Source organism: Lissotriton vulgaris, chromosome 1_1 (assembly GCF_964263255.1).
Source record: "Lissotriton vulgaris chromosome 1_1, aLisVul1.2, whole genome shotgun sequence".
Lineage (NCBI taxonomy): Eukaryota > Metazoa > Chordata > Amphibia > Caudata > Salamandridae > Lissotriton > Lissotriton vulgaris.
In genome coordinates, this window is record NC_141685.1 from 1,566,853,711 (window position 1) to 1,566,877,832 (window position 24,122).

Here is a 24,122-nt window from a genome sequence, read left to right on the forward strand (position 1 = left end):
CGGTCCAGGCGCGGGCGGGCGCAGACGGGCTTGCCTTAGGCGCGGCCACCATATAAGGGAGGAAGGGAGGGAGGAGCAGCTGGGAGGCGGGAGTGGGGCGGCGAAATAGCAGGATTACGAGCGGAGCAGAGAAAACAGTGTAATAAGACAAATAACAGAATACAGTTAAGTACAGAAAAAGCAATAACAGGAGCAGGTAAAACAAGTAAAACAGAAAATACAGGGGGCACAGTAAAGCAAGAAAAACTGAAAATACAGGGGGCTGGGACACTAACACACTGGCGGTGCTGTGCAGCGTGGGGAGCGGCCTACCCTGAAAACAGGGTCAAAGGTGGCTTGACCATAAATGTTGTTTCAAATGGTTACGTACCTCTTGATACGGGTCTTCAAAATAGCTCATCAAGCTCAAATCGATCACGTTTGCAGAGCGGGTATGGGCTTTGGGGGTATTGAGTCTCCGGTCCCTAGCACCTTGATATAAAATACTCCACTAAAAGATAGGTGCAATCTGTTCTGCTTCAATCCCTTCCAATTTGCATTGCTATTCTGTGGAAGTAACTTCAATGAAGCAGTACATCTTTGAGTGGATACGCAAAATGACTTATCTGCTTTGTGCTTCTTAACAAATGATGTTCAAGAGTCATTCTAATAGGTTTAGGGTAAACAGATCTGTATTACAGTGTTTGCACAGTGGGCACGCTGGAAGAGTCTTTATATGAAAAGGAGCCAGATGTTCTGGTCCATTTTATCTCAGTTTGAGGACATACAGAAATAAATACTGATCTCTCTCAGTGAGGGGAATGAGAACATGAGAGTAATTATCAGCAGAATAAAATTATTGAATTAAACCTATTCCAAGTTGGTCCGAGATCTAGTCAGATTTACTCTTCAATTACAAACTTGTGTAAATATATCGTATTTATAAAGCGGAAACCTACCCTAAAAGCACCAGAGTATTGTCTTTTTTAAACAATCAACTCCACCATAAATTAACCCATTATGTTTACTACTTCTCTAGTGTGGTCTCTCAGAGAGGCAACGTGGGACTGGCTTGGCCAACTACCCTTATTGGTTCACACATTTATATTTTCTTAATGTAGTAGAAAAACTATGAAAAAAAACTTTTTTTAAAACTGTTCTCTAAAGAGAAGGCTTTGTTTAGATGATGAGAAATGATTCAAAATCTATGTCTTTCCTTAATACTACGCACATTCAACAACCTACATATCACCATCGAAACTAGACCTAGCAGGAAGTACTCGGGTAACAATAAGGAAGTCGAGCTTAATTTCTGAAATCCAAAGTTTCCACATCCAAAAGAAACAATCAGGCGTTTTCCTGCTATGCTCAAATAATTTGGAAAGTGCTACGCAAACAAATGATGGACAGAATGCTGAATAAATCATACACTCACCCAAGTCAAGAGATCTGGGTTAAATCCATCTTTTGCTCACCATGCCACCCCAGTTTAGACCCTGCCATCTGCAAATCAGTCTTGACCCTGTTTCTTATGGGAATAGTCCAGCCCGAACTGCCAAGCCAGTGCTCTCCATGCCACTGAAGTTAAGCTAGCCTGGCTGATGAGGGGTGAAACCCCGAAAACGGTCCTAGGATGCTCGTTTCTAGTCCAGGGAGGACCTGGCCTGGCAGTTCGGGCTGGACTGTTCCCATAGGGAGCAGGGTGAAGGCTGATTTGGCATATGGCTGGGTTCAAACTGGAAGCCATGGGGAGCAAAAAACAATGGATTTAGGCCCAGATCTCTGTACTGGGGTGGATATATGACATTGTTCTGCATTCTCTCCATTAACTGTTCTTTTTGAAAACAATCTGGAAGGCATTGCTGCAGACTTTAGCCTCTTACGATCAACTATTTACTTTCGCAAGGCTGGCTTAGGGATCTGTTACATCTTAGTACCCTTAAAAATAGGTTTTAGCTACAAATTCTTGTTTATTGCTAATGCATTGCACTTGTTTTCTTGTAAAGGGCTCTAGTATTTTTTGCTAGTTTATACTAAAATTTATTTAATAAATCGATAAAATTACAAACTCAACAGTACACAAAAATGACAACTTCAAAATCGGATACGGTCTGTTCCACCAACACATCGATGTGCCCAGTAACAATTAATAAATATTTGATTATAGAACCACCCCACCTTTTGTTGGAGTTTTTAAAATGAAGATATACTGAACAGTTCATTCTTAGGCTGTAGACTGAATTGGACTGACTGTGCTGGTGTCCATCCTGCGCCATTGGCTGATGGACTTGGTGTCCAATGAGCTCAATGGCCTTTAAGTGTTTACAGGCAAGTCCTTCTCAATCAACGTTTTGATAAATGTAATAATTTATGTTGCTCATATTATGGCACTATTCTACTATAACCTGTGATGCAACACAGCTCCAGAACCTCTTCCTGTGAATTCCCGCCACGCGTTGCCTAGGACAGTATGCCGACAACATGCCGCTGTGGCTGGATGCTGAGCCAAAATCTGCAGTGAGGTTTGGCAAGTTGGGTGATTCTTTACCCCCACCCACCCAAAAAGAGTGCAGAGTCCAAATACCTCACATCAAGCATTCCTATATATTGAATGAAGTCCTCCCTTGCAGCAGGTGTCGAACTCAGCCGGCTCCTGCTGCACCCTCCTTCACAAGTTGCCAAGAGATAAACCGAGATCTGAAAGCCTTTCACTTTCTCAAGATCGGCAAGTAAGTAAGTTGCGTAGGTATGTGTGAGCGCCCTATGAGTGCATGTCTAGGTATGCAATTACACTACCAATGAACAATTGAATGGCATGCAATGCGTGATGAATAGTTTATTTTCACTTCATAATAGGTGTTAATTGCCATCCAGTTCTACAGTAACCATTTTATCAGCCCTTATTAGGAGCTTGAAGAATTCAATAAACACTTAAGAATTCAAGCTTGAGTCTTTGCAGGTTATATGAAACTGTCTGCATGCTATTTTACCAGGAATGGAGTTTGTGACACGCAGATTACACACAGAGCTAAGCAGAAGGTTTTTTAACCACCCAAAACATTTCAACAGACTTGCTGAATGCATAAACTCAACAGGTGCCATCAAGCTGCAGCCACCTTAAAATGCAGGCTCTTTGTAACTAAAGAAGTCAGAAGTTTAGATTTCTCGCAAGTCAGACTCACACCTCTATCCTTCTCAAGTTAGTAATAGTAAAGTATTTTATCTACAGGACTTAGAAACTGAAAATGCCTGTTAATATGTGCTATCTAAAACAAGTAAATTGCCTACAACCCATAGGACTCTGCTCTTTAATGTTACCATTTCTTCCACCAGCCATTATATGCTTGCACAGGTTCATTCTCCAATTTGTCGGGTGCAAGAGCAACATTTATCCATTTCCAGCACTGAACACAGCTCTCACATGGTCATGGCACATTAAAAGTCACGGATGGACAGACACCTAGAAGCATGACTGTGTTAGATTCTTCTCTTTGATGCATAAATTCAGATTTGAGGCGAGATATCAGCCATGGTTTGTTCAAGTGAATGAAATGTGTACTGAATAGAGTCTGATTCCTCTTCCAACATAGCTGGAAGGGTATTTGAGAGGATTAGCAGACTAAGGTGGCTGGTCTAGAAGAAGAACCGGGGAAGATTATTTTGCAGGGCAGGTAGCAGTGAAGAGACTTGTACACTCTGCACATGATTATAAATTGGATTCTGGCACCCAAGGGGAATGTGCGAATAGGACAGAGTGGACGGGGTTCTTTTCAGATGCACCAGAAGATGGTCAGCTGCATTATGGACTTTCTGAAGTCACTCTAGCATTCGACCAAGTCCAAAGACAAGGTATTGGGTGCAATCTATTTTGTAAGGAGAGGTTTATGTTGCATTCAACTTAAAGACTTGTATTTCTCCTGAACCAGTATCCTCGCCTAATGGGAAGAATTAACTGAAGATGCCCCTCAAGGAGCAAAGTGTTTAGAGCTGAACCAAAGTTGAGGACTTTGAACAGGTCTAATATACATTATTAAGTGTTTAACGTACTTTGTGGTCCAGGTTCCTGTCTGGAAAAGGTGAAACTCTGTTAAAGTTATTCATCACAGGATGATCCCATGCTGGATAAGTAGAGTTTGTAATAACATCTGCATCAGTTTTCTCCCCGTTTCCCTTCATTGCGATTTTCATGCACAGACAAAACCATGGACTCCACTCCGGAGCTAAAACATTGACTCAAGCAATATCAAGGTGTACGTTGAGCCATTGCTGGCTCATTGAGTATCAGCCAACTTTGTTTCCGTGCTCATTGATGAGTTCCTTTACCTATCGCCGGCAGATGACACTGCAGATAAGTCCCAAAACAGTCAAAGAGTTCATGCATTCGCCTCAGGCGTGTAGTAAGAGTCCATAGTATATGTAAAATGTGGCACACAGGTTGCATGCATCTTGATTTTTTTCGAGTGAGCGCTTACCACCAAACGTTGCTGTCCTTGAAGTAAACTTTACACCATAGGACATTGAAAGTGAGCATGTGCAGGGCAACAGCTAGGAATATAAACAAGTCGAGAAGCAGCGAAAAAAAAAAGAACAAAAAAACCCCGCACCATTTCTTGAACACTCGAGACCAAAAAGTGAAAACAAGAGAACATGGAAAGGTACTCACTCGCACACTAGAATTTAAAATGAAAAGCTTCAGTTCCTGATCTCCCCACAGGGTGGCAGTGTTATCAACAAAATAGACATTTGAAGGCTGTAGGAACACATTTGTGCCGGATGACGTTGGAAAAAACTCATCAGTAGCACGCATGGATTATAGAGGAGCAGAACTATTGTTGCAGTTTCTTCACTGCTTAGAATAACAGATAAACGCTTTCATTACTTACTCTGCATATCTGTATTGCCACTCTCCCGTGATTAGGTCGTGTTCGAATAACTTGCATACCCACTCCTCGCCTTTCGCCTTCCTCTCTTTGGCAGCTTTTCTTTGAGCCTCCTCCAAGACAAACTTCTCCTGAGTAGCATCAGTTTGGTCTTTGTTGTTTATGGCTCGTGTCACGTTTTGCCATAGTCTGATAAAAGGATGAATGTTGTTTTATTAGAAATGTTAAGCTACTTCATACATGCAATGCACAGTTTAGCTAGGGTGGAGAAACATTTTCTTTGACCATTTAAATGCCAGCAGATGACACAGTACTTGAAAAAAGCAGCAATATGGAATTTATCACATACAAGTCGAAACTGTTTGTTTTAAAACCACGTAATGCTTTAAGTCGAAGTGTAATCAGAATGGCGTTTACAACGTTGTCGCTTCGACTGGAGGAACAGTCAAGGGATATAAAATAAAACATCGTATAACATCTTTGCATGTTTTCCTATTTTTCCATTAAGCCGTTATTACTCTTCCTCCTTACATAGCTGGAGTAAATACATCTATTCGAGTCCTTTAAATGTAACATTCTTTTTAAGTTCCTACTCAGGGCGCAAGTCCAAAAAAGGATAGTGGAGGGGATTAATCAGAATAAGCAACGTGCAACGACGGTACATGACGTCACAGGACGGGATGTAGGCACCAAATCCTTCGGTTTAAAGCGATGGACTATTTTCCCTTCCTTGCTCGAAATGGCCGCCTCCTTTCACAGTTACCCAAGCTTCATCAATCAAAAGACTGCTGACTCAGAGGTGACAGACACCTATTGGAAGAGGTTCAACACAGGCATGAATTTCTTTTGACAGGCATTTGTCTGCCTTGAGGCGAATTACTTAAGAGGTGGTCGGGATGCTCTAAATAACACTGGGCCACCTGGCTACAACTGTACAGGTTCAACTCTTAAACACCTGAAAAACTAAAGATTCATCCCAAGCCCAGCAGTTTAAAAATGGCCCCATATCTTCTTTGCTTCGTTTTTATGACTTAATAACCATGATTCATCTCGAAATCATCACTGCATTGATTTAATTCTGATGTCCAGCGAATGATTTACTGAACCGACGTCAACAGAAAGGCAATATTTCATTTGTGTGAATCACCAGAGTGTAAAATTGTATTCAACACCTGCCTTAGTAATAGAGCAAAGGAAACTGAGCCTTTCTCACATAGTGTGTCTGAGAAAGTTGTGGGGAAACAGGAGATTGGAAAACGAGGGACATGACCGAGAGAAGGCTGGGTTTGACGGAGGTTGAGGCCAGTGCGCGAGGAGGAGAAGGGTGCATCAGAAAGGACCATGAGGAAAAACTGGGTTTGAGAGAAGGGAGGCGTGTGTGCATGTGTGTGAGGGGGCTGTTCGTGAGAGGTAGGTAGGGGAAAGTAGATGTCAGAGTGTGAGGAAGACGGTAAGAGGAGTGCGTGAGACTGAAGAATCTCGTAAGGATGTGGCTTTTTTTATTTTTATAAAAGATGGAAAAAAGGAAGGTTTGAGAAAAATGACAGTGGAGAAGACACAGAGGTATGTGTAGGTAGCTAACTAGTGGAAAGCGTGACAGGAGGAGAGATCAGGGTGTCAGGAAGTGGTGAGATATGGGGTGTGTGAAACAATTTAGAGGTGAATATGTCTTGCAACTGTGCAAGAGGAGGGTGTGTGAGTTCTAGAGAGCAGGCGTGGCAAATAGAGGATAATGCGTGGGACAGATAAGTGGAATGGCAATGTTTAAGGAATGGAATAACAGGTGGATGGCTAGTGGCCCTCCTTCAGGGAGCTGCATGTTAGTAACGCAAGTAGCCACAATTATGGCACGACTGTTAGAGGGGGCTGGAGAGACGTGTGCTTTCTTGTAGGATGGCAACAAACACTGCATTTGCTCTAGGTAAAGAGAGGCCTAGAAGGAAGAGATAGGGGCACATGAGAGGATAAGAAGAGCCTGAAAAATAAGAGCAAAAAAGAGAAGAGTGAGACAGTAAATGTAGAAGCATGATTCAAAGTTAGAAAAGGAGGCGCCAGAAAGGGGAGTACGTGGAGAGGAGGATAAAGGGAGAGGCTAAAAAGAAAAAGTTAAATTAAACTAGAGGAAGAGATGAACATAGAAACAAGGAGGTGAATAGGAGTGAGAGAAAGGGCCAGAGGGAGAGGCTGGGAGGAGAAGAACAATTTTGTCCTAAATTGGTCCTGTTGGACACTTGTCTACTCTCTGGTCCCTTTCACACACCGAGTAAGCAGTGAAGGTTTCTGTAAATGTATAGCATCTACATCATCTTATATACTATATGCACTCTGAACTAATATCCTGGCACAACCACAAGCACAGGGTTTTCATTTCAGTCAGTCAGTCAGTCATAGTGTATTGTATGATTAATTAAAATCTTTACAATCTCCCCCCCATATGAATAAAAACATATAAAATAAATGTTGTTACAAATGACATTAACGCAATCCCATTAGTTATTCGAAAAGGTGCAAGTGCTTGACTTTCGCTTCAAAATGTTAAAAACACGTTCCTTGGGGTTCCTGATTACAAAATCATTTTCCTAGCTAAAACCCTGATAGCGCTTTAACTTATTTGGTGTAGTCTCTCCCGCTCTACCAAACAAAAAGCATAAAAGACAGACTGTCAGTTAGGCGGCACGTTATGACATCACAATGGGTGTTACAATTTGAAAACTAGAACAGCCTAATTAAAAAAAGAATTGAGGACCCTAAAAGGAGGCTGTTCTTTTTGATAATGCACCAGTTTTCAGGAGTATGATTTTTTAGTCCATCTATTAGAAGCCTACAACTAAACAGGGTCAGCTGTGGCCTTAAAGTACAAATCGTGCTTGTTTAATTTTTACTCCCCATCGGCTTGCCATAGGAGTCTTCTGACCGTTGTCATGTATTTGATCCCCCGGCAGGCCAAGATACTGGAAGTGCCCTCCAACCAGCATATCACCGCTTGCCTGCCGGAACGAATGTTCAGATCATTAAAGATGTATTTTAAGTACCGTCTCCTCTGGTCCGTGACTGCTGGGCAAACACTTAAGTGGGTTAAAGATTCTGCTTGAAAACCACATAATCGACAGTTCGCGGTTTGGAAGGGCTTTTTCCACGATGGATGCATGCCATTTGGTAATGTATGAAGCTCTTTTTTAACTGCAAGCTGCATCATATCATCTACATCATCTTGTCAAATGTGAATTTAACATGTATATGCATGTGTGTGCATCCCTTTCACCAAAATAGTTGAGGCTGATGCATGTCACTGTTGAGGTACTTTAACTTGGCAAATCTCTATGCAGGGCCTGTACTGTTGGCTGATTGAATCACCATAATTTAGGGCTGAGGTACCAAGGCATCTGGAAAATTTTGGGGTACTGGCATCCCATACCAGGAACATACTCTAGATCAGGGGTACTCATAGTACGGCCCGCGGGCCTGTGGCGGCCCGGCAAGCCTTTCCTGGCGGCCCGCGGACCCCCGAGACATCATACCTGTGTTTAACGTTTTTTTGTAAGTGTCTGCAGCAGCGCGAGAGACTGCTGCTCTGTGGGAGCTGCCGGCCGGGCGATCCAAGCAATGGCCAGAGTAAAGCTGCAGGGGCCTAAGAAGAGGTGAAATACAAAGGCCACATTAACATGCAAATGGCCTGTTAAGTGCTCGGGTGCGGCTGTGAGTTGTGTGCGCCCCAGCTGGCACACAGGCAGGGTGAGATGACAGAGGGAGTGGGAGGGAAAGGGAGGGGGAGGGGGACGGGGACAGAGAGGGAGTGAGAGGGAGGGAAAAGGAGGGTCAGGGGGACGGAGTGGGAGTGGGAGGGAGGGAGAGAGTGAGTGAGAGGGAGGAGTGAGTGAGAGGGAGGGAGTAAGGGAGTGAGAGGGACGGAGTGAGTTAGTGAGTGAGAGGGAGCGAGTGAGAGGGAGTGAGAGGGAGCGAGTGCGAGGGAGTGAGTTAGTGAGTGAGAGGGAGTGAGTTAGTGAGTGAGAGGGAGCGAGTGAGAGGGAGTGAGTTAGTGAGTGAGAGGGAGCGAGTGAGAGGGAGTGAGTTAGTGAGTGAGAGGGAGTGAGTTAGTGAGTGAGAGGGAGCGAGTGAGAGGGAGTGAGTTAGTGAGTGAGAGGGAGCGAGTGAGGGGGAGTGAGTTAGTGAGTGAGAGGGAGCGAGTGAGAGGGAGCGAGTGAGAGGGAGGGAGTTAGTGAGTGAGAGGGAGCGAGTGAGAGGGAGGGATGGAGTTAGTGAGAGGGAGCGAGTGAGAGGGAGGGATGGAGTGAGTGGGAGGGAGGGATGGAGGGAGAGAGGGATGGAGGGAGAGAGGGATGGAGGGAGAGAGGGATGGAGGGAGAGAGGGATGGAGGGAGAGAGGGATGGAGGGAGTGAGTGAGAGGGATGGAGTGAGTGAGAGGGATGGAGTGAGTGAGAGGGATGTAGTGAGTGAGAGGGATGTAGTGAGTGAGAGGGATGGAGTGAGTGAGAGGGATGGAGTGAGTGAGAGGGATGGAGTGAGTGGGATGGAGGGAGTGAGAGGGATGGAGGGAGTGAGAGGGATGGAGGGAGTGAGAGGGATGGAGAGGGAGTGGGAGGGAGGGAGTGGGAGGGAGGGAGTGGGAGGGAGGGAGTGGGAGGGAGGGAGTGGGAGGAGTGAATGAGGGGGTGTGAGTGAGTGGGAGGGAGAGTGAGTGAGTGAGTGAGTGGGATGGAGTGAGTGAGTGAGTGGGATGGAGGGAGGGAGTGAGTGGGAGGGAGTGAGTGGGAGGGAGTGAGTGGGAGGGAGTGAGGGAGTGGGAGGGAGTGGGAGGGAGTGGGAGGGAGGGAGTGGGAGGGAGGGAGTGAGTGAGGGGGATGGAGTGAGTGAGGGGGAGGGAGTGAGTGGGAGGGAGTGAGGGAGTGGGAGGGAGTGGGAGGGAGGGAGTGGGAGGGAGGGAGTGAGTGAGGGGGATGGAGTGAGTGAGGGGGAGGGAGTGAGTGAGGGGGAGGGAGTGAGTGAGGGGGGGAGGGAGTGAGGGGGAGGGAGTGAGTGAGGGGGAGGGAGTGAGTGAGGGGGAGGGAGTGAGTGAGGGGGAGGGAGTGAGTGAGAGGGATGGAGGGAGTGAGAGGGATGGAGGGAGTGAGAGGGATGGAGGGAGTGAGAGGGATGGAGGGAGTGAGAGGGATGGAGGGAGTGAGAGGGATGGAGGGAGTGAGTGAGAGGGATGGAGGGAGTGAGAGGGATGGAGAGGGAATGGGAGGGATGGAGAGGGAATGGGAGGGATGGAGAGGGAATGGGAGGGATGGAGAGGGAGTGGGAGGGATGGAGAGGGAGTGGGAGGGAGTGAGAGGGAGGAGTGAATGAGGGGGAGTGAGTGAGTGAGAGGGAGGGAGAGTGAGTGAGTGAGGGTGAGTGAATGAGAGGGGGGGAGAGTGAGTGAGTGGGAGTGAGTGGGATGGAGGGAGTGAGAGAGTGGGAGGGAGGGAGTGGGAGTGAGTGAGAGGGAGGGAGGGAGTGAGTGAGAGGGAGGGAGTGAGTGAGAGGGACAGAGGGGAGTGAGTGAGTGAGAGGGATGGAGTGAGTGAGAGGGATGGAAGTGAGTGAGAGGGATGGAGGGAGTGAGAGGGATGGAGGGAGTGTGAGGGATGGAGGGAGTGTGAGGGATGGAGGGAGTGTGAGGGATGGAGGGAGTGTGAGGGATGGAGGGAGTGAGAGGGATGGAGGGAGTGTGAGGGATGGAGGGAGTGAGAGGGATGGAGGGAGTGAGAGGGATGGAGGGAGTGAGAGGGATGGAGAGGGAGTGGGAGGGAGGGAGTGGGAGGGAGGGAGGGAGGGAGTGAGTGGGATGGAGTGAGTGAGAGGGATGGAGTGAGTGAGAGGGATGGAGTGAGTGAGAGGGATGGAGGGAGTGAGAGGGATGGAGGGAGTGTGAGGGATGGAGGGAGTGAGAGGGATGGAGGGAGTGAGAGGGATGGAGGGAGTGAGAGGGATGAGAGGGAGTGGGAGGGAGGGAGTGGGAGGGAGGGAGTGGGAGGGAGGGAGTGGGAGGGAGTGAGAGGGAGGAGTGAGAGGGAGGAGTGAATGAGTGAGAGGGAGGGAGAGTGAGTGAGTGAGTGAGTGGGATGGAGTGAGTGAGTGGGATGGAGGGAGTGAGAGAGTGGGAGGGAGTGAGTGGGAGTGAGTGAGTGAGAGGGAGGGAGTGAAAGGGAGGGAGGGAGTGAGAGGGAGGGAGAGGGAGGGAGTGAGTGAGTGAGTGAGAGGGAGTGAGTGAGTGAGAGGAGAGGGAGTTAGTGAGAGGGAGGGAGTTAGTGAGAGGGAGGGAGGGAGTTAGTGAGAGAGGGAGAGAGGGAGAGAGAGGGGGGAGAAAGAGAGACAGACAGGGAGTGAGACGGAGAGGGAGGGGGAGGGAGTGAGGTGGAGATAGAGAGGGAGGGAAAGGGAGGAAGACGGAAAGGGAGGGAGACAGAGAGGGAGAGAGAGGGGGGGGAAAGGGAGGGAGACTGATGGGGAGTGAGATGGAGGGAAATGGATGGGGAGTGAGATGAGGGAAAGGTAGGGAAAGGGAGGGAGACTAAGGGAAAGGGAGGGAGTGAGAGGGAGGGAGACGGTGAGGGAGGGAAAGGGAGGGAGTGGGAGTGAAAGGGGGGGAGTGAGAGGGAGGGAGTGGGAGGGAAAGTGAGGGAGATGGAGAGGGAGGGAAAGTGAGTGAGATGGAGAGTGAGAGGGAGGGAGACAGAGGGAGGGAGGGAGGGAGGCTGAAAGGGAGGGAGACGGAGAGGGAGTGAGAGGGAGGGAGACTGATAGGGAGTGAGATGGAGGGAAAGGGAGGGCGACTGATGGGGAGTGAGATGGAGGGAAAGGGAGGGAAATGGAGGGAATTGAAGGGAGAGGGAGGGAAAGGGAGGGAGAGGGAAGGAAAGGGAGGCAAAGAGAGGGAGTGAGAGGGAGGGAGACTGAGAGGGAGGGAGAGGGAGGGAAATGGAGGGAGATGGAGACGGAGTGAGAGGGAGGGAAATGGAGGGAGAGGGAGGGAAAGGGAGTGAAAGCGAGTGAGACAGAGTGAGAGGGAGGGAGACGGAGCGGGAGGGAGAGAGAGAGGGAGTGAGAGAGAGAGTGGGAGTGAGAGAGAGGGAGTGAGACAATCAGAGTGAGACCGAGGAAGACAGGAGAGAGAGAGGGAGAGAGAGCTAGAGAGAGGGAAAGAGAGCTATAGAGAGGGAGGGAGACCGAGAAAGAGAGAGAGAGATGTGTGTATGCCGTGACAGCTCAGTGGACGAAGGCGTCCGCTGCAGGGACCTGTGATCAACCTCATGGTCAGTTTTATGTTGTTGCCCTAGCCCCGCCCCTCCCCCACTGACCCCGCCCCCCACCGATGCGGCCCTCAGACACAAACCAAACTGTAAATTTGACCCCCGAGAGAAAGTTTGTGAGTACCCTTGCTCTAGATAATATACATCTATGCTGACCTGCAAAATGAACTGCTCTCCCTGTAGTTAGACATGCACAGGACTGACCTGCATCCTAGGGGTGTTGGAAGCCTCCTAGGCCAACCACATAGTGGGGGCTGCCACTGCGCCTGAAGGGCTGCTAACACATGGACTAGTTATTTATGGCCGTCTTCTGCCTGCATGCCTGGAAGCAAAAGCTCACAAGTAACACTGTACAGTAGGACATGGTCAGAGCTGACGGGGCAGGGGCAAGAGCTGCAGAGTATAGTAGCAGAGAAAGGAAAGAGATGGAGGAAAAAAAGTCAGATGAAGAGAGGCAAAAAAAAGGGAGATTGGCAAAGGGAATGAAAGACTGGGTAAGCGAAAACATAAAACGTAAGGAGGGGTGAAAAAAGAAAGGAAGAAACTGGGCAAGAAGGAATTGAGGGTGAGAGGAAATAAGGATACAAGGAAGGAGAGAGGACTGGTGGAAAGAAGGCTTCAAGGAAAGAAGGAAGGGTGAATGGATGGGAGATCGAAGGATGGAAGACAGGATGTAATTTTCTGGCTACTTCCATAACGCACTCTGAACATATCCTGGCACAACCACAAGCACAGGGCTTTTATTTCATACCTTGCATCGACCTGAAACATGCTTCACTATGAACAGCTAGCAGTTTATTTTAAGAGGTATATCATTGGCCGGTTCTGGGATTTTTGGAAAGCAGAAGCCATCTAAAAATACAGTTGTTATGAGGAGTGTCTATTGTGTGAGACATTGCTGCAGAATTAGAATTAGGTGCATAGGGATAACAGCCAGGAGGAGATCTGGGGATGCATGCACCCACATGGACATCTGTGAGACTGGACACAAACCTGAAGAACCCCTCTCTATGGACTCTGACATCTCAGGCAGGGCTCATCTCTTTTAAGTCTCACCTGTGGGCACCTCTTGCTCCCTCAGACTCAGGCTGCTCTGGAGTAGGAAGACAGACGGTATCATCGACTATCTAGGGGCTGTGCAGAGCTTTCCGCTGCTCGGAAGGCACCTCATCAGAGACCCACTACCAGTTCCATTCTATTGATTGCAATATATGCATTAACGGAGGCTGCTAAATGAAATCATTGTTTCTGCATCCTTGAAGTTAGGTTGACATCTTAAGCTTTACAAAGTGCACTGCCACCCACACACTGGTGTTTGCACACTCCAACCAAGCCTCGGGGTGTGAGTGCAGGGAATGACTGCAGTGTGCGCGAGAGGCACAATGCTGCAGGTCTGGCAGGAGTCACATGAAGGGACAGCAGATTTCAAGAGTGACAGCAGCAGTACTGGGGTAATATAATAAACCAAGTGTTGCATTAAGTGGCATCAGCATGACCACCAGACTATGCTAACAGCAGGAGTTACAGGCATTGCCAGCAGGACTTGCATTAGAGAACCAAAGCCTCTCTGACAACAGGGTAAATCAAACCAGAAGTGAAAGAGAATGAAAAAGAGTACATTTTCTGTGACCAATGGAAGCTAGCACACCGGACTGAAAGCTGCTATGACATTTGAGTGAAAGTAGCTGCAGGCCTCACACACTCACTCATTCATCTACCTCCATGTATGAGTGAACTAAACCCCATGTGTAACCTAATGACACTGCTGTGTGTACGTTTTCAGTAATCAACAGAAGCTTGCAGTGATGCTGCTGTGCAAGACCTGCTCTGCAGCAAAACTAACAGAAACGTGGATGCCTTCTGTGAGAACGGAAATCCATTTTTGCTGCTGGCATAATGTACCTATTCTGCGAGAAAAGGGCGTTTGTACAACTGCTGCATGATTTACTGCGTTCTGGTGAAGGAGGTAACCTTGCACTTTTGCTGCCAAGCTATAAGGCCTTCATTACGAGTGAAGGCATTTCAACCAAGAGTGAGAACGAGTGAAATTCCAGCATCGGAATGACACGTGCTTCTGGACTCGATAAGTCCAGAAACGCTGGATCTCTCTGATGGTGCGGTAATAGAGGCTGTGCACACCCAGACCGCGCTTCAGACAGGTACAAGCCTTTTCAGCCTCCTGCACCATCCACTGGCACAAGGGCTGATCAGCGGCTCTGACATGGGATGATACAGGGCTCCCCACATAGGAAGTAGCAAACAAGAGCTGGCATGTGCTAGTCATACTGCAAGTGGGATGCTCTAGTAGAGTAATGTTGATCTGTAGTAACTTTGCAAGATGAAATGGTAAGAAAGACATGGGAAGGATAATTGTTAGAAAAGGGAGTCTCTAGTGGGCAGGTTGTTAACCTGTCCAAGTAGAGACCCTTGATCCTAATCAGGATAAGGGGGGTACACTACTGAAATAACCCCTGCTCACCCCCTTGGTAGCTTGGCACGAGCAGTGAGGCTTATCTCAGAGGCAGTGTGTGAGCATTTACTCATAACCAACAGTAATACAGTGAAAACACTACAAAATGACACCACACCAGTTTTAGAAAAAAATAACCAATATTTATCTGTGCAAACAAGACCAAAACGATTAAGGACCAACATACAGGAGTCAAAAATATGTACTTTTCAAGAATTACTTTAAAATGTAGTTCCCTAAAGCCGGTAACTCTGTCCAGGGGGAAACAGCCTGAACAACGAATTTTTAACAACGAGTGGCCTTAACAACGATGCATAAACAACGACCTGCACCTGAACCACGGCCACCTCAACAACTACTACATTAAACAACGAGTAGCCTTAACCCGTTAAGCGTGCCGCAAATTCCGCCCCAGTGCGGACGTTCCATTGCTCGGGCGGGATCGGAACGTTCAGCGGACGTGCGCAGCACTAGCGAGGTAGTGCACGCGACGTCCGCCGAACGTTCGCAGCACTTAAAGGGTTAACAACGACTATAAACACAAACAAAAATGTAATACGTTTTCATTTATCTTGTGAGGCCAATAGATGGCGCTGTAGGATTGTTTTCAGATGGTTTTTATGCTGACATATTTTTTATAAAAATTGATTTAAATAATGGATTTGGTTTTCATTTTACGTTTGATATGCGGCCAATTAAGTTAACATTCTAGTTGTGACCACTTTCACATCCCAGCTTCAAGGTGTCATTCTGTGTGATCTCTGGCATTTTGCACTTTTTTATTCAGATTTGATCACTCAGTGCACAAAAAAAAGTATCAAGCAGCTAATGAAATATATATAATGAAATGAAGAACAGACCACAGACCACTTCAGCTTTCTTTATCAGATTCTAGCAGTTTTTTTTAATCACTACGATCTTTCTTTTCGCAAGGTTTCATTACTTTATTTTCCACCATTCTTCTCTTTTTTTGCCATTATTTCTGTAGCTCTAAGAATGTCTCCACTACGAGCATTTTCGTGTTTGATGACATCATCCTAAAACAGCGTGACCCAGTTAACAAAATAAAAAGATTTTCCTAAATAAAAAGTCAATACCAGCAATATTTTACTTAAATACAAGGCTGGAGATTAACAGATCGTACCAGTGTAGAAAATGACATTAAAATCTGAGGTAAGCAGCTACGTGTAAATATTAGTATTGTTAAAAAAGAAAAACACTGTAAGAATGGCATTTTCAAAGATAGCAGGTTTTCATTAACACCAGTTTAAAAATATGGGTAGATTCGGTTTGCACGTCAAAATAATTATTTTCGTGGTTCAGTTAAGTCGTGGTTGAATAACTTAGTGGTTAGCATTTGGTCGTTGTTTAGCCTTCGTGGTTAAGGCACCCGTGATTTCGAAGGTAGTTGTTTAATCATACAACCCTGTCCAGGGCTACCGCAGTGCTGAAGACAATAGAACCCAACAGTTCCGACTGACAGCCATGGTGCGAACCGGCAGTAGTTCCAGCAGACTCGTAAAAAGTAAAAAAAATTCTGGCCAACCACATTGGTGCGGGCGGGTTGTGGCAACCGTCGTGGTTAAGATGTGAAGTGTAGTGGTGCAGAGTGCGGTGCCCTCAGTCACAGTGCAGGCAGTGCCTCGGTGACTGTCATCCAGCGGCGTCAGTGATACCAGGGCTGTGGTGCAAAGTGGTGCTCATTGCGGTATGGACAGGTCACGTCGCAAGCTGCAGTGCAGGTTGATGATAGCTGGCGTCAGTCGGCTCCGACCGTGGTGTGGGACCGGGTGTGCATCGTGTGACTTACAAGCAGTGCCCCTAAACCACGGGGCGGTCTTAAGTGTCGAGATCAGCGTGCAGCAATGTCATTGTTCAGACTAGAGCAGTGGAGTGAAGTGAGGCGGTGCAGAGTGTGGTGCCCACAGGTCATGGTGCAAGCAGAGGCTTGGTGGCAGAGGAGGTTGTCGCCATTGGTGAGACCAGGGTTAAGGTGCAAAGTGTGGCAGTGCCTTTAGGACACAGAGCCAGCAGTGGTGTTGGTGACAGTGTCGGCTGCTTTCTGCTTCTGTGGCAACTAAAACCCACATTCCCAGAGGCAGTAGTCTGAGGCAAGTGAAGTCTCTGCTGTTCCGAGACTTCGTGAACAGGAGGCAAGCTCTATTTCAAGCCCTTGGAGATATTCGGCGACAAGTGAAGAAAGTTCAGTCCAGTCCTTTCACAGTCCAAGGCAGGAGCAGCAACTGCAGGCCAACCTAGCAAAGCAACACCCCAGCAAAAAGACAGTACTGCTCCTAGCAGTTCTTCCAGCTATTCTTTTTGACAGGTTGCTTGATCAAGTGAGTTCTCTGAAGTCTTTTACCGCACTCAGGCTTCCAACAAGAGGCAAGCTCTACTTCAAGCCCTTGGAGAAAACTCTAACAGTAGGATGATGAAAGTACAATCCAATCCTTTCCCTGCCCGAGACAGAAGCAGCAAGCAGCAGGCAAACACAGAAGAGCACTCAGCAAAGTGGCAGTTCCTCCTGACAGCTATCCCAGCTAGCTCTTCTTCCTGGCAGGTTCCTTAGTTCAGCAGTAATCTAAAGTACTGGGGCCTGGGCTCGAATATTAATACTCAGTTTCTCTTTGTTTTTTTGGGCAGTGAGTGTCTATGCTCAACCCAAACCAGTACTGTTCTCTCTGGTCCAGCTTCCCCGGCACGAGGTGGAGACATCATTGTGCAAGGGAGACAGTGCCTATTTAGATGCAAGGGAAATCTCCTCCCACCACTCTAAATGCAGACCAGGCCTATTCAAGTGCTACTGGAACTCCTCCCGCTACTCTAAATGCAGCCCCGGTCAATACAGCCCAGCCCTGGCTCGCCCAGGAAAGGCAGGACACATCACACCCCCAGTGGCTGTCTACATTGACTGCTCATCCACAGCCCCTGTAACTCCAAAGCCAGAGTCCATCCACAACTCAGCAGAGGTACACAGGAATGCTAATTAAAAAAAAAACACTTTCTAAAAGTGGTATTTTCAAAAACAGAACATAAAAATCATCTTTACGAAAATATGCATTTTAACATTATGAGTTTAGGCATACTAAACTCCATTTCTCTATCTTGTCCCAGTGGGAAGTTATACTTGTAAGATGTTACAAAGTATCTCCTTTTCTATCCTATAGGACAGATAGCCTTTCCATTGTGAAAAATGAAATACACCATTTTCACTACCAGGACATGTCAAACACACCAGTACATGTCCTACCTTTCACATCACATACACTGCACCCTACCCACAGGGGTACCTTGGGCCTACCTGAACATGTAGTAAAAGGGAAGGTCACGCTTGGCAAGTCGGTGCACTTGCCAAGTTGACGTGGCAGTCACAACTGCACACCAAACCTGCAGTAGAAGGCATGAGAACCCTTTGAAAGGTGCTCGAGTGGGTGGCACAATCAGTGCTGTAAGTCCACTAGCAGCATTTGAGTTTCAGGCCCAGGCACTCTCAGTGCACTTTACTAGGGACTTGCCAGTAAATCAAATATGCCAATCATGGAAACACCAATCTATAATAGAATTTACCAGGAGAACATATCCACTTTAGCACTGAATAGCAGTGGTAAAATACCCAGAGTCCTAAAACCAACAAAAACAGGGTCACAAATAGGAGGCCAAAAAGCAAAAAGTCTGTGGGTAAACCTGCTGAGAAAGCCAAGTCTAACAGTATTGATAGAACAAGTCAACCAGTCGAGTCCAACAGCTCCTGTCTCTGACAACCATGAACATTCTCCTGAAAAAAGGGAAAGTTTTTAAGAATCCAGATTTCTTGGACATTGAGAGGCTGCAGGGGTGTAGGTGGCCACAGCCCTAGCTGCAAAAACAGCCACCCCTGTGATAAGGCTTTGTTAGCACCGTGGCTGAAAAGGCACGCCTTATGAAAACAAATGTCCTATTATCAAAGACCACACCAGTAATAAGTTTCACACTAAAAGGGACACCTTTAATTATTCCTCCGCCTAAGAGGTGGCAGCATACTCCCTTTCAAATTAGTGAGTGGATTCCATCCAACAGGGGTCCACCCCTAACTCATGTCTTGCTCTTAACCTTTGCTGAGGACATTAATGCTTTAAAACCCAGCAGTCCAGTTTATTTCTCGGTGGCAGCCACTGCACTGAGGGTTGATGCTTCCGTACGTCAAATCAAGTTCCCTTTCTTTCTTTGTTTTACCTGTCTACTCTATTTTGTGTGTTTTGGGAAGAGTTTTTGCTTCTGTAGGCCTGGTTTAATCTTTATCTATATGCTTGAAAAGTTGGTGATTGTATTCTGCCACTTATATTAGGTGCACAATCTGCTTTGCAGGAAGTCATGGTGTTGCTTTGCAGGGCTATGCACAAATAGTTGCATGCCAAAATGGTCTTAATTCTAGTTTTTATAAGAAACGGGCATGAGTACAATTTAACTAAGCATATATCAACTGAATCAAATATTCAATTTATGAAAAATGTAAAGGCTTGTATTGTGTCTTGTGAACTGTGTGTTCTTTGTTCTGTTTTGGACCTCATTATTTGAGTGATCCTGGTCAAGCTGTAGCATTACACTTGATTTCCTTGCAGTCTTCAGTTGTGTTGATTTACATGTGTTCGTGCAGAAGTATCTCCTGTTTTGGTGACTGAGCTCTTCCTGCACAGAGCCATCTGTCACAGTGTTGCTGCTCGTGGGCAACTACAGTTCTCCAGCTTTGCTATCTTTCATAGATTCAAATGCTTTTTTCATTTTCCCACATCAGACTGCGACAGTCAGTTATCAATACTAACACAGCAGTAGTCAAAAGAGGTAACTGTCAGACCTCTATCAGGAAGTGGGGGTGGTCACAGGGGAAGACAGGAGCTACTGGGCTTGAACCCAGGTGTTTGAGGTAGTATGCCTGAGGGGTCCATTCTACTATGGCTCTGCAAACTGGGAAATCTTTTCCACACTGGACTTTCAGAGTAGCAAGGGCGAGCAGTCACAAGTTCTGAGGTTGAAAATGTTGGGGGCGATGTCAGAACTCAACAATCAACCCACAGATTCAGACTCAATGTCCAGCCCAGTGCTTGTCTTTAAGACAAGAAAGCATTATTTTTCCTGTGGAATCCTATTTCCTACCTTCTTTACCTGTAGGTGCAGTGCATGGCGATTACTGATTTCTCAACCTGCGCTCTGCTGCTGATATGACTGACTCAGTGTGAATGTGATTTAAAATGCATCCTGCTGCGTCTTCAGTTACTTTGTACTTCCTCTCAATCTTTGAAAGATTTATTGATGCAGTCGCCTGATTCTGCATCATCAATAAACCTTTGCACTGGTGCTCTAATATGGGTATTGACCTTGTGCCTTTATGCGTTTCTCTCTAAAATCTAACAAAAAACACGATTTCTCTGCCACAGAAACCGTCACACTAAAACATTCCAAAACTTCTTTATTCGGGAATTAAATCTGCCTATGTCATCCTGGGCTAAAATAAATGTAATGGTTTCTGGACTAGCATCCTTAGGTGCGTTGTACTGATTCCATTCTAAATCATTCTTTAGTCTCTGGGCAGCTTACAGTATCCTTATCATTGTCGACTATGCTATTAAAGGATGAATCCAATTGATTCTCCTGATCATCATCAACCTCATCCGGTATTTTCTCCTCCAGAATCTCATTCATAGAATGGTGCTGCTTCTTTTGACATTTTACCTGTTGTATAATTGTTATCTTATGTGTTGCATTATTATCCTTTTTCACTCTGTTACAGCTGCGTTTGCAGTTTATTGTAAATATTAGCCACCATATGCTGTAATGACCTAAACATTTGGCAATACACTTGTATCAACCGGTCTTAAATTTCTTCTTGACCATGTCTTGGTTGATTAGTGGAATATTGCTCATCCGCAACAATGTACAGTATGTGCATACCATCCTGTCTCTTCCTCCTCATCGCTGTCATCACTCAATAGACCTCACAGACCTCAATATCATCTAAATCAGTTATTGGAGCTCCCTGCGGCCTCGCTTGTGTAATAATTTGGGTGGTGGTTTTAGTAGCACAGGTGACAACATTGTCTCTTGTATCTCCTTGAAACTTTCACGCACCTCACTTGTTGCCTATGTTTGTCACTGCCAATGCTTGTTTGTCACCAATTCTATTTACACTTGCCAATGCTTGTTTATTATGCTTATTTTAAAATTTCACTTTGCCACGGCGTGTTTGTTGTCACACCTTTTTGTTTTTGGCAGTATTTGTTTCCTCTTTTCTGCTGTCCACAATGACTGCTGCTCGTTGACGTCATTATACTCCCCAGGGAAGTAGGCTTTGCACTTTGCCTCACTGCTGATAGCATGTTCCTCGTCGGCGAAGGCATCAAAAAAGTTTTTTTTCTTTTTCAAAAAGTCATGGAGTGCTGATTTGGTATCATTTACCCCATACTAAAGACACTTTAAGTACTTCGATGAATAATTATATTGCCGTAAAAACATAACTTATTAGGCACTTACCTTTCAGATTCAAAGTCTCCTTGCTCATCAAACTGAACTGTACACCTGTTTAAACGACGTTGTCTTATGTCTGAGGTAGGATTCCAAAATGTTTCTGAAACATCAGTCTTTTTGTCATTGATAACAACCTCACTGTCCTGCAAACAAAAATAAAAGTGGTCAAAAAATGAATTGCATATATATATATTTTTTCCTATGTGTAGACAGAGCATACTTTGCAACCTTGCAACAAATTGTCAATTGTTAACAATATTAGAATGTTAAATTTCAAATTGCTTGAACAGGTATTACTTTAGCGTTACTGCAAGGTTCTTCAAACATAACCCATTCTACAGTAATTTTTCGCAAACAAATGTTGAAATATACATGCATAAGCCCAGTGGTTAACTCCTTAACTGCGCCGAACGTTCCGCGCTAGTGCGAACATTCTATTGCGCGGACAGGGCCGCGACGGCCAACGGACGGGCGTAGCACTCCAAAGGTAGTGCACGCGACGGCCGTTGGCAGCAGTGATGAGGTTAAAGAATTTCTTGCAAGGTAAATTGCTAGACAAAGATATATGGCAGATCAATAAAGGTGAAGGACCTGAATATGTTTGAAATTGTGTGCAGCAGAACATAATGTTAAGATATCTCAGGCTGGATAAGAAAAAATTATATTTACGGAAACAGGGTCTATTTGGTAAGAGGCAAGTCAAAAATACTCATCAATGTGGGCACTGATCTAGAGTGACTTGCAGAACTAATTGGGCAAGAGGTCTTGGTTCAGGCTTCTCAGATAATTCTAGATATTTAAAACAGCAAATGGATATGCAAAAACTACAAGTGGGTGCCTGGGTAAAAAGAGGTCCAGGTTTGAGAGGACGTGCCAGTAAGAGGCTAGCATTAATGAACTGCCATTAATGAACCATTATGAAGATCCATAAACAACATACCACCACTAACTAATAAAAATAAGGCAGGAACCAACAAAATAAGAGCGAGCATCAGTGGCATTGAATGAAGGGATTTTATGACTGCAGATTTAATTATAGATCAGAACTGGGGTGTTGAAACAATTCAAAGAAGAAAACAATTGAATCCATAAACTAAATAAATTATGTTAAATATTCACTAGTTGTGTCTGGAGCAAGAAGTATGCATAAAGTGTGAACCATGAAACCCAACAATGGGCCTATTACAGTCCATGTCAGAGGTCAATTTCAGGGAACATACTCAGAGCTGTGATTTGTAAAATGTTAGGAAAGAGGTAAACTTCATGTTTTTACAGCTTCTAGTTTGAAATAAAGTAGAATGAAGCCTAACTGCCCCATAGGTATCTAGTTAGTGGCAGAAAGCCAGTACAATTTGCTAACTGTGAAGCTGTAACTGTAAGCTTTAATTGGAAATTGCTAAATTAAATCCATCTTAACTATATCATAGCACATGAAAAACCAGTGCTAATCTGCCACCATTTTGATGGGAACAGTGGTTTGTACTCACAATGGTTTAACAAAGGCCCCCGCAGCGGGGGTGGCCCTCAAGACAGTACTCTAGCCTGAGAGCTCCTGCATGAGCCCGGAGGGGGGTTCCTCCATGTACTTTGCAGGGAGCCACCCTCAAGTTTCGTTATGCCACTTGTGATTCTCCAGGGATACACAAGAGAAATTCAATTTCCAACAGCCACTCTATACTTGGCTGAATTCAATGGACAACAAATGTCTATGGTCAGATAGGGTGCATGTTAATATTGTTTTTCAGGCTCCTGGAAAAGACTACAATGCCATGATAAGGCCAATCAATGAACACGAAACATAGCACAACAGTCTTTTAAGTAACGGTACAGAAGAGATATTTGGAGAAAGGCTGGTTCAGTGCCTAAACCAAGCCACCTTCAAGCATAACAACCACCAGTATGGACCAAAGCCACCTCCACCCATCATAAAAACCATTGTCTGTTGTGTCACGGTCCACCAGCAATGTTTCCTCTATTTTTTCCTCTGTGTGCAGCCGTGTAAGGTCTCTGTGCGCTGCAGCCAAGGTTATGTGCGCCAGAAACAAAACTATGCGTGTGGGTGCAGCGTCTCAAGAAAGGGGCGTGGCCAACATTAAAGTGAAAGTGCCTATGGAGGGCTTTTTCACAAAGTGTAATAAATATAAATAAAGAAAGCTTTTGTAGCGCAGCCGCTAAAGTGAAAGCGGTCGTGCTGTGAATTACATAAATAAATAAGCGCAGCTCCACAAGTGAAAGCGTACTGCACAGTAAATTAAATAAGCGCAGCCACTGTAGTTAAAGCGGACTGTGTTGGAAATGGAAAAATATATGAAAAAATGACATGTTATAAAAGGTGGCGGCCTGCTGCAACGTTGTGGGTGGAATAGGGAAGATCATTAAAGAAACAGCGCTCACCAACTAGATAAAGCAGACCGCGTAACACAAGTTAAAAGTCCAGTCGTTATGGGAGGATACAAATGCAGACAAGGCAGTACCAAGGAGGGACTACTAAGCCTATTAACAAATGAAAAGCAACAATTTCGAAAGGACAGAAGTCAATTAAAAAGATGGGTAGGAAATGGGCAGAACTTCTATGCCATTCCTCAATACAGCATGCCTCGCAGACCAGTTCTACGCTGCCTAGGCTCGAACTAAAATCAAACATGCGCTTGGCCTAAAATGATACAGCTCTGTGTGAAGAAAATAGTCACACACGCCAGTTGGACCCCAGGGCACTGCCCCACCGACATCTGATACACAATTCTGGCATGCACTATATAAATAAAGTTGTTCTCAAACAACATTTTTAAAAGGTAAAAACATATGCAAATTTTACTGTTCAATTACAAAGAACATATATTATAACCACAGTTATTTAAAAACATAAAAGGTACATTGAAATGTGTTACTTAAGTCATAAAATACAAAGCATAATTTTTAAAAAAGTATCAGATTGTCAATCTCGGATTCTTTTTTAAAAATTATCCTTAAAACAACTTTATTTATATAGTGCTTGCCAG

The 24,122-nt window shown here is 45.5% G+C and overlaps 1 protein-coding gene across 4 annotated transcripts in view; it reads right to left on the reverse strand.

Annotated features, from left to right (window-relative positions):
* The window catches only part of OSBPL8 (oxysterol binding protein like 8), a 1,216,063-nt gene that overhangs the window by 45,691 nt on the left and 1,146,250 nt on the right, over window positions 1–24,122 (reverse strand). For all 4 annotated transcript variants that reach the window (XM_086918072.1, XM_086918074.1, XM_086918073.1 and 1 more), the window contains 2 exons: window positions 21,130–21,266; window positions 4,863–5,048 (listed from right to left, as the gene is read on the reverse strand). In XM_086918072.1, coding sequence (XP_086774198.1) covers window positions 4,863–5,048; window positions 21,130–21,266 — 323 coding nt within the window. The remainder of the gene's footprint in view (window positions 1–4,862; window positions 5,049–21,129; window positions 21,267–24,122) is intronic.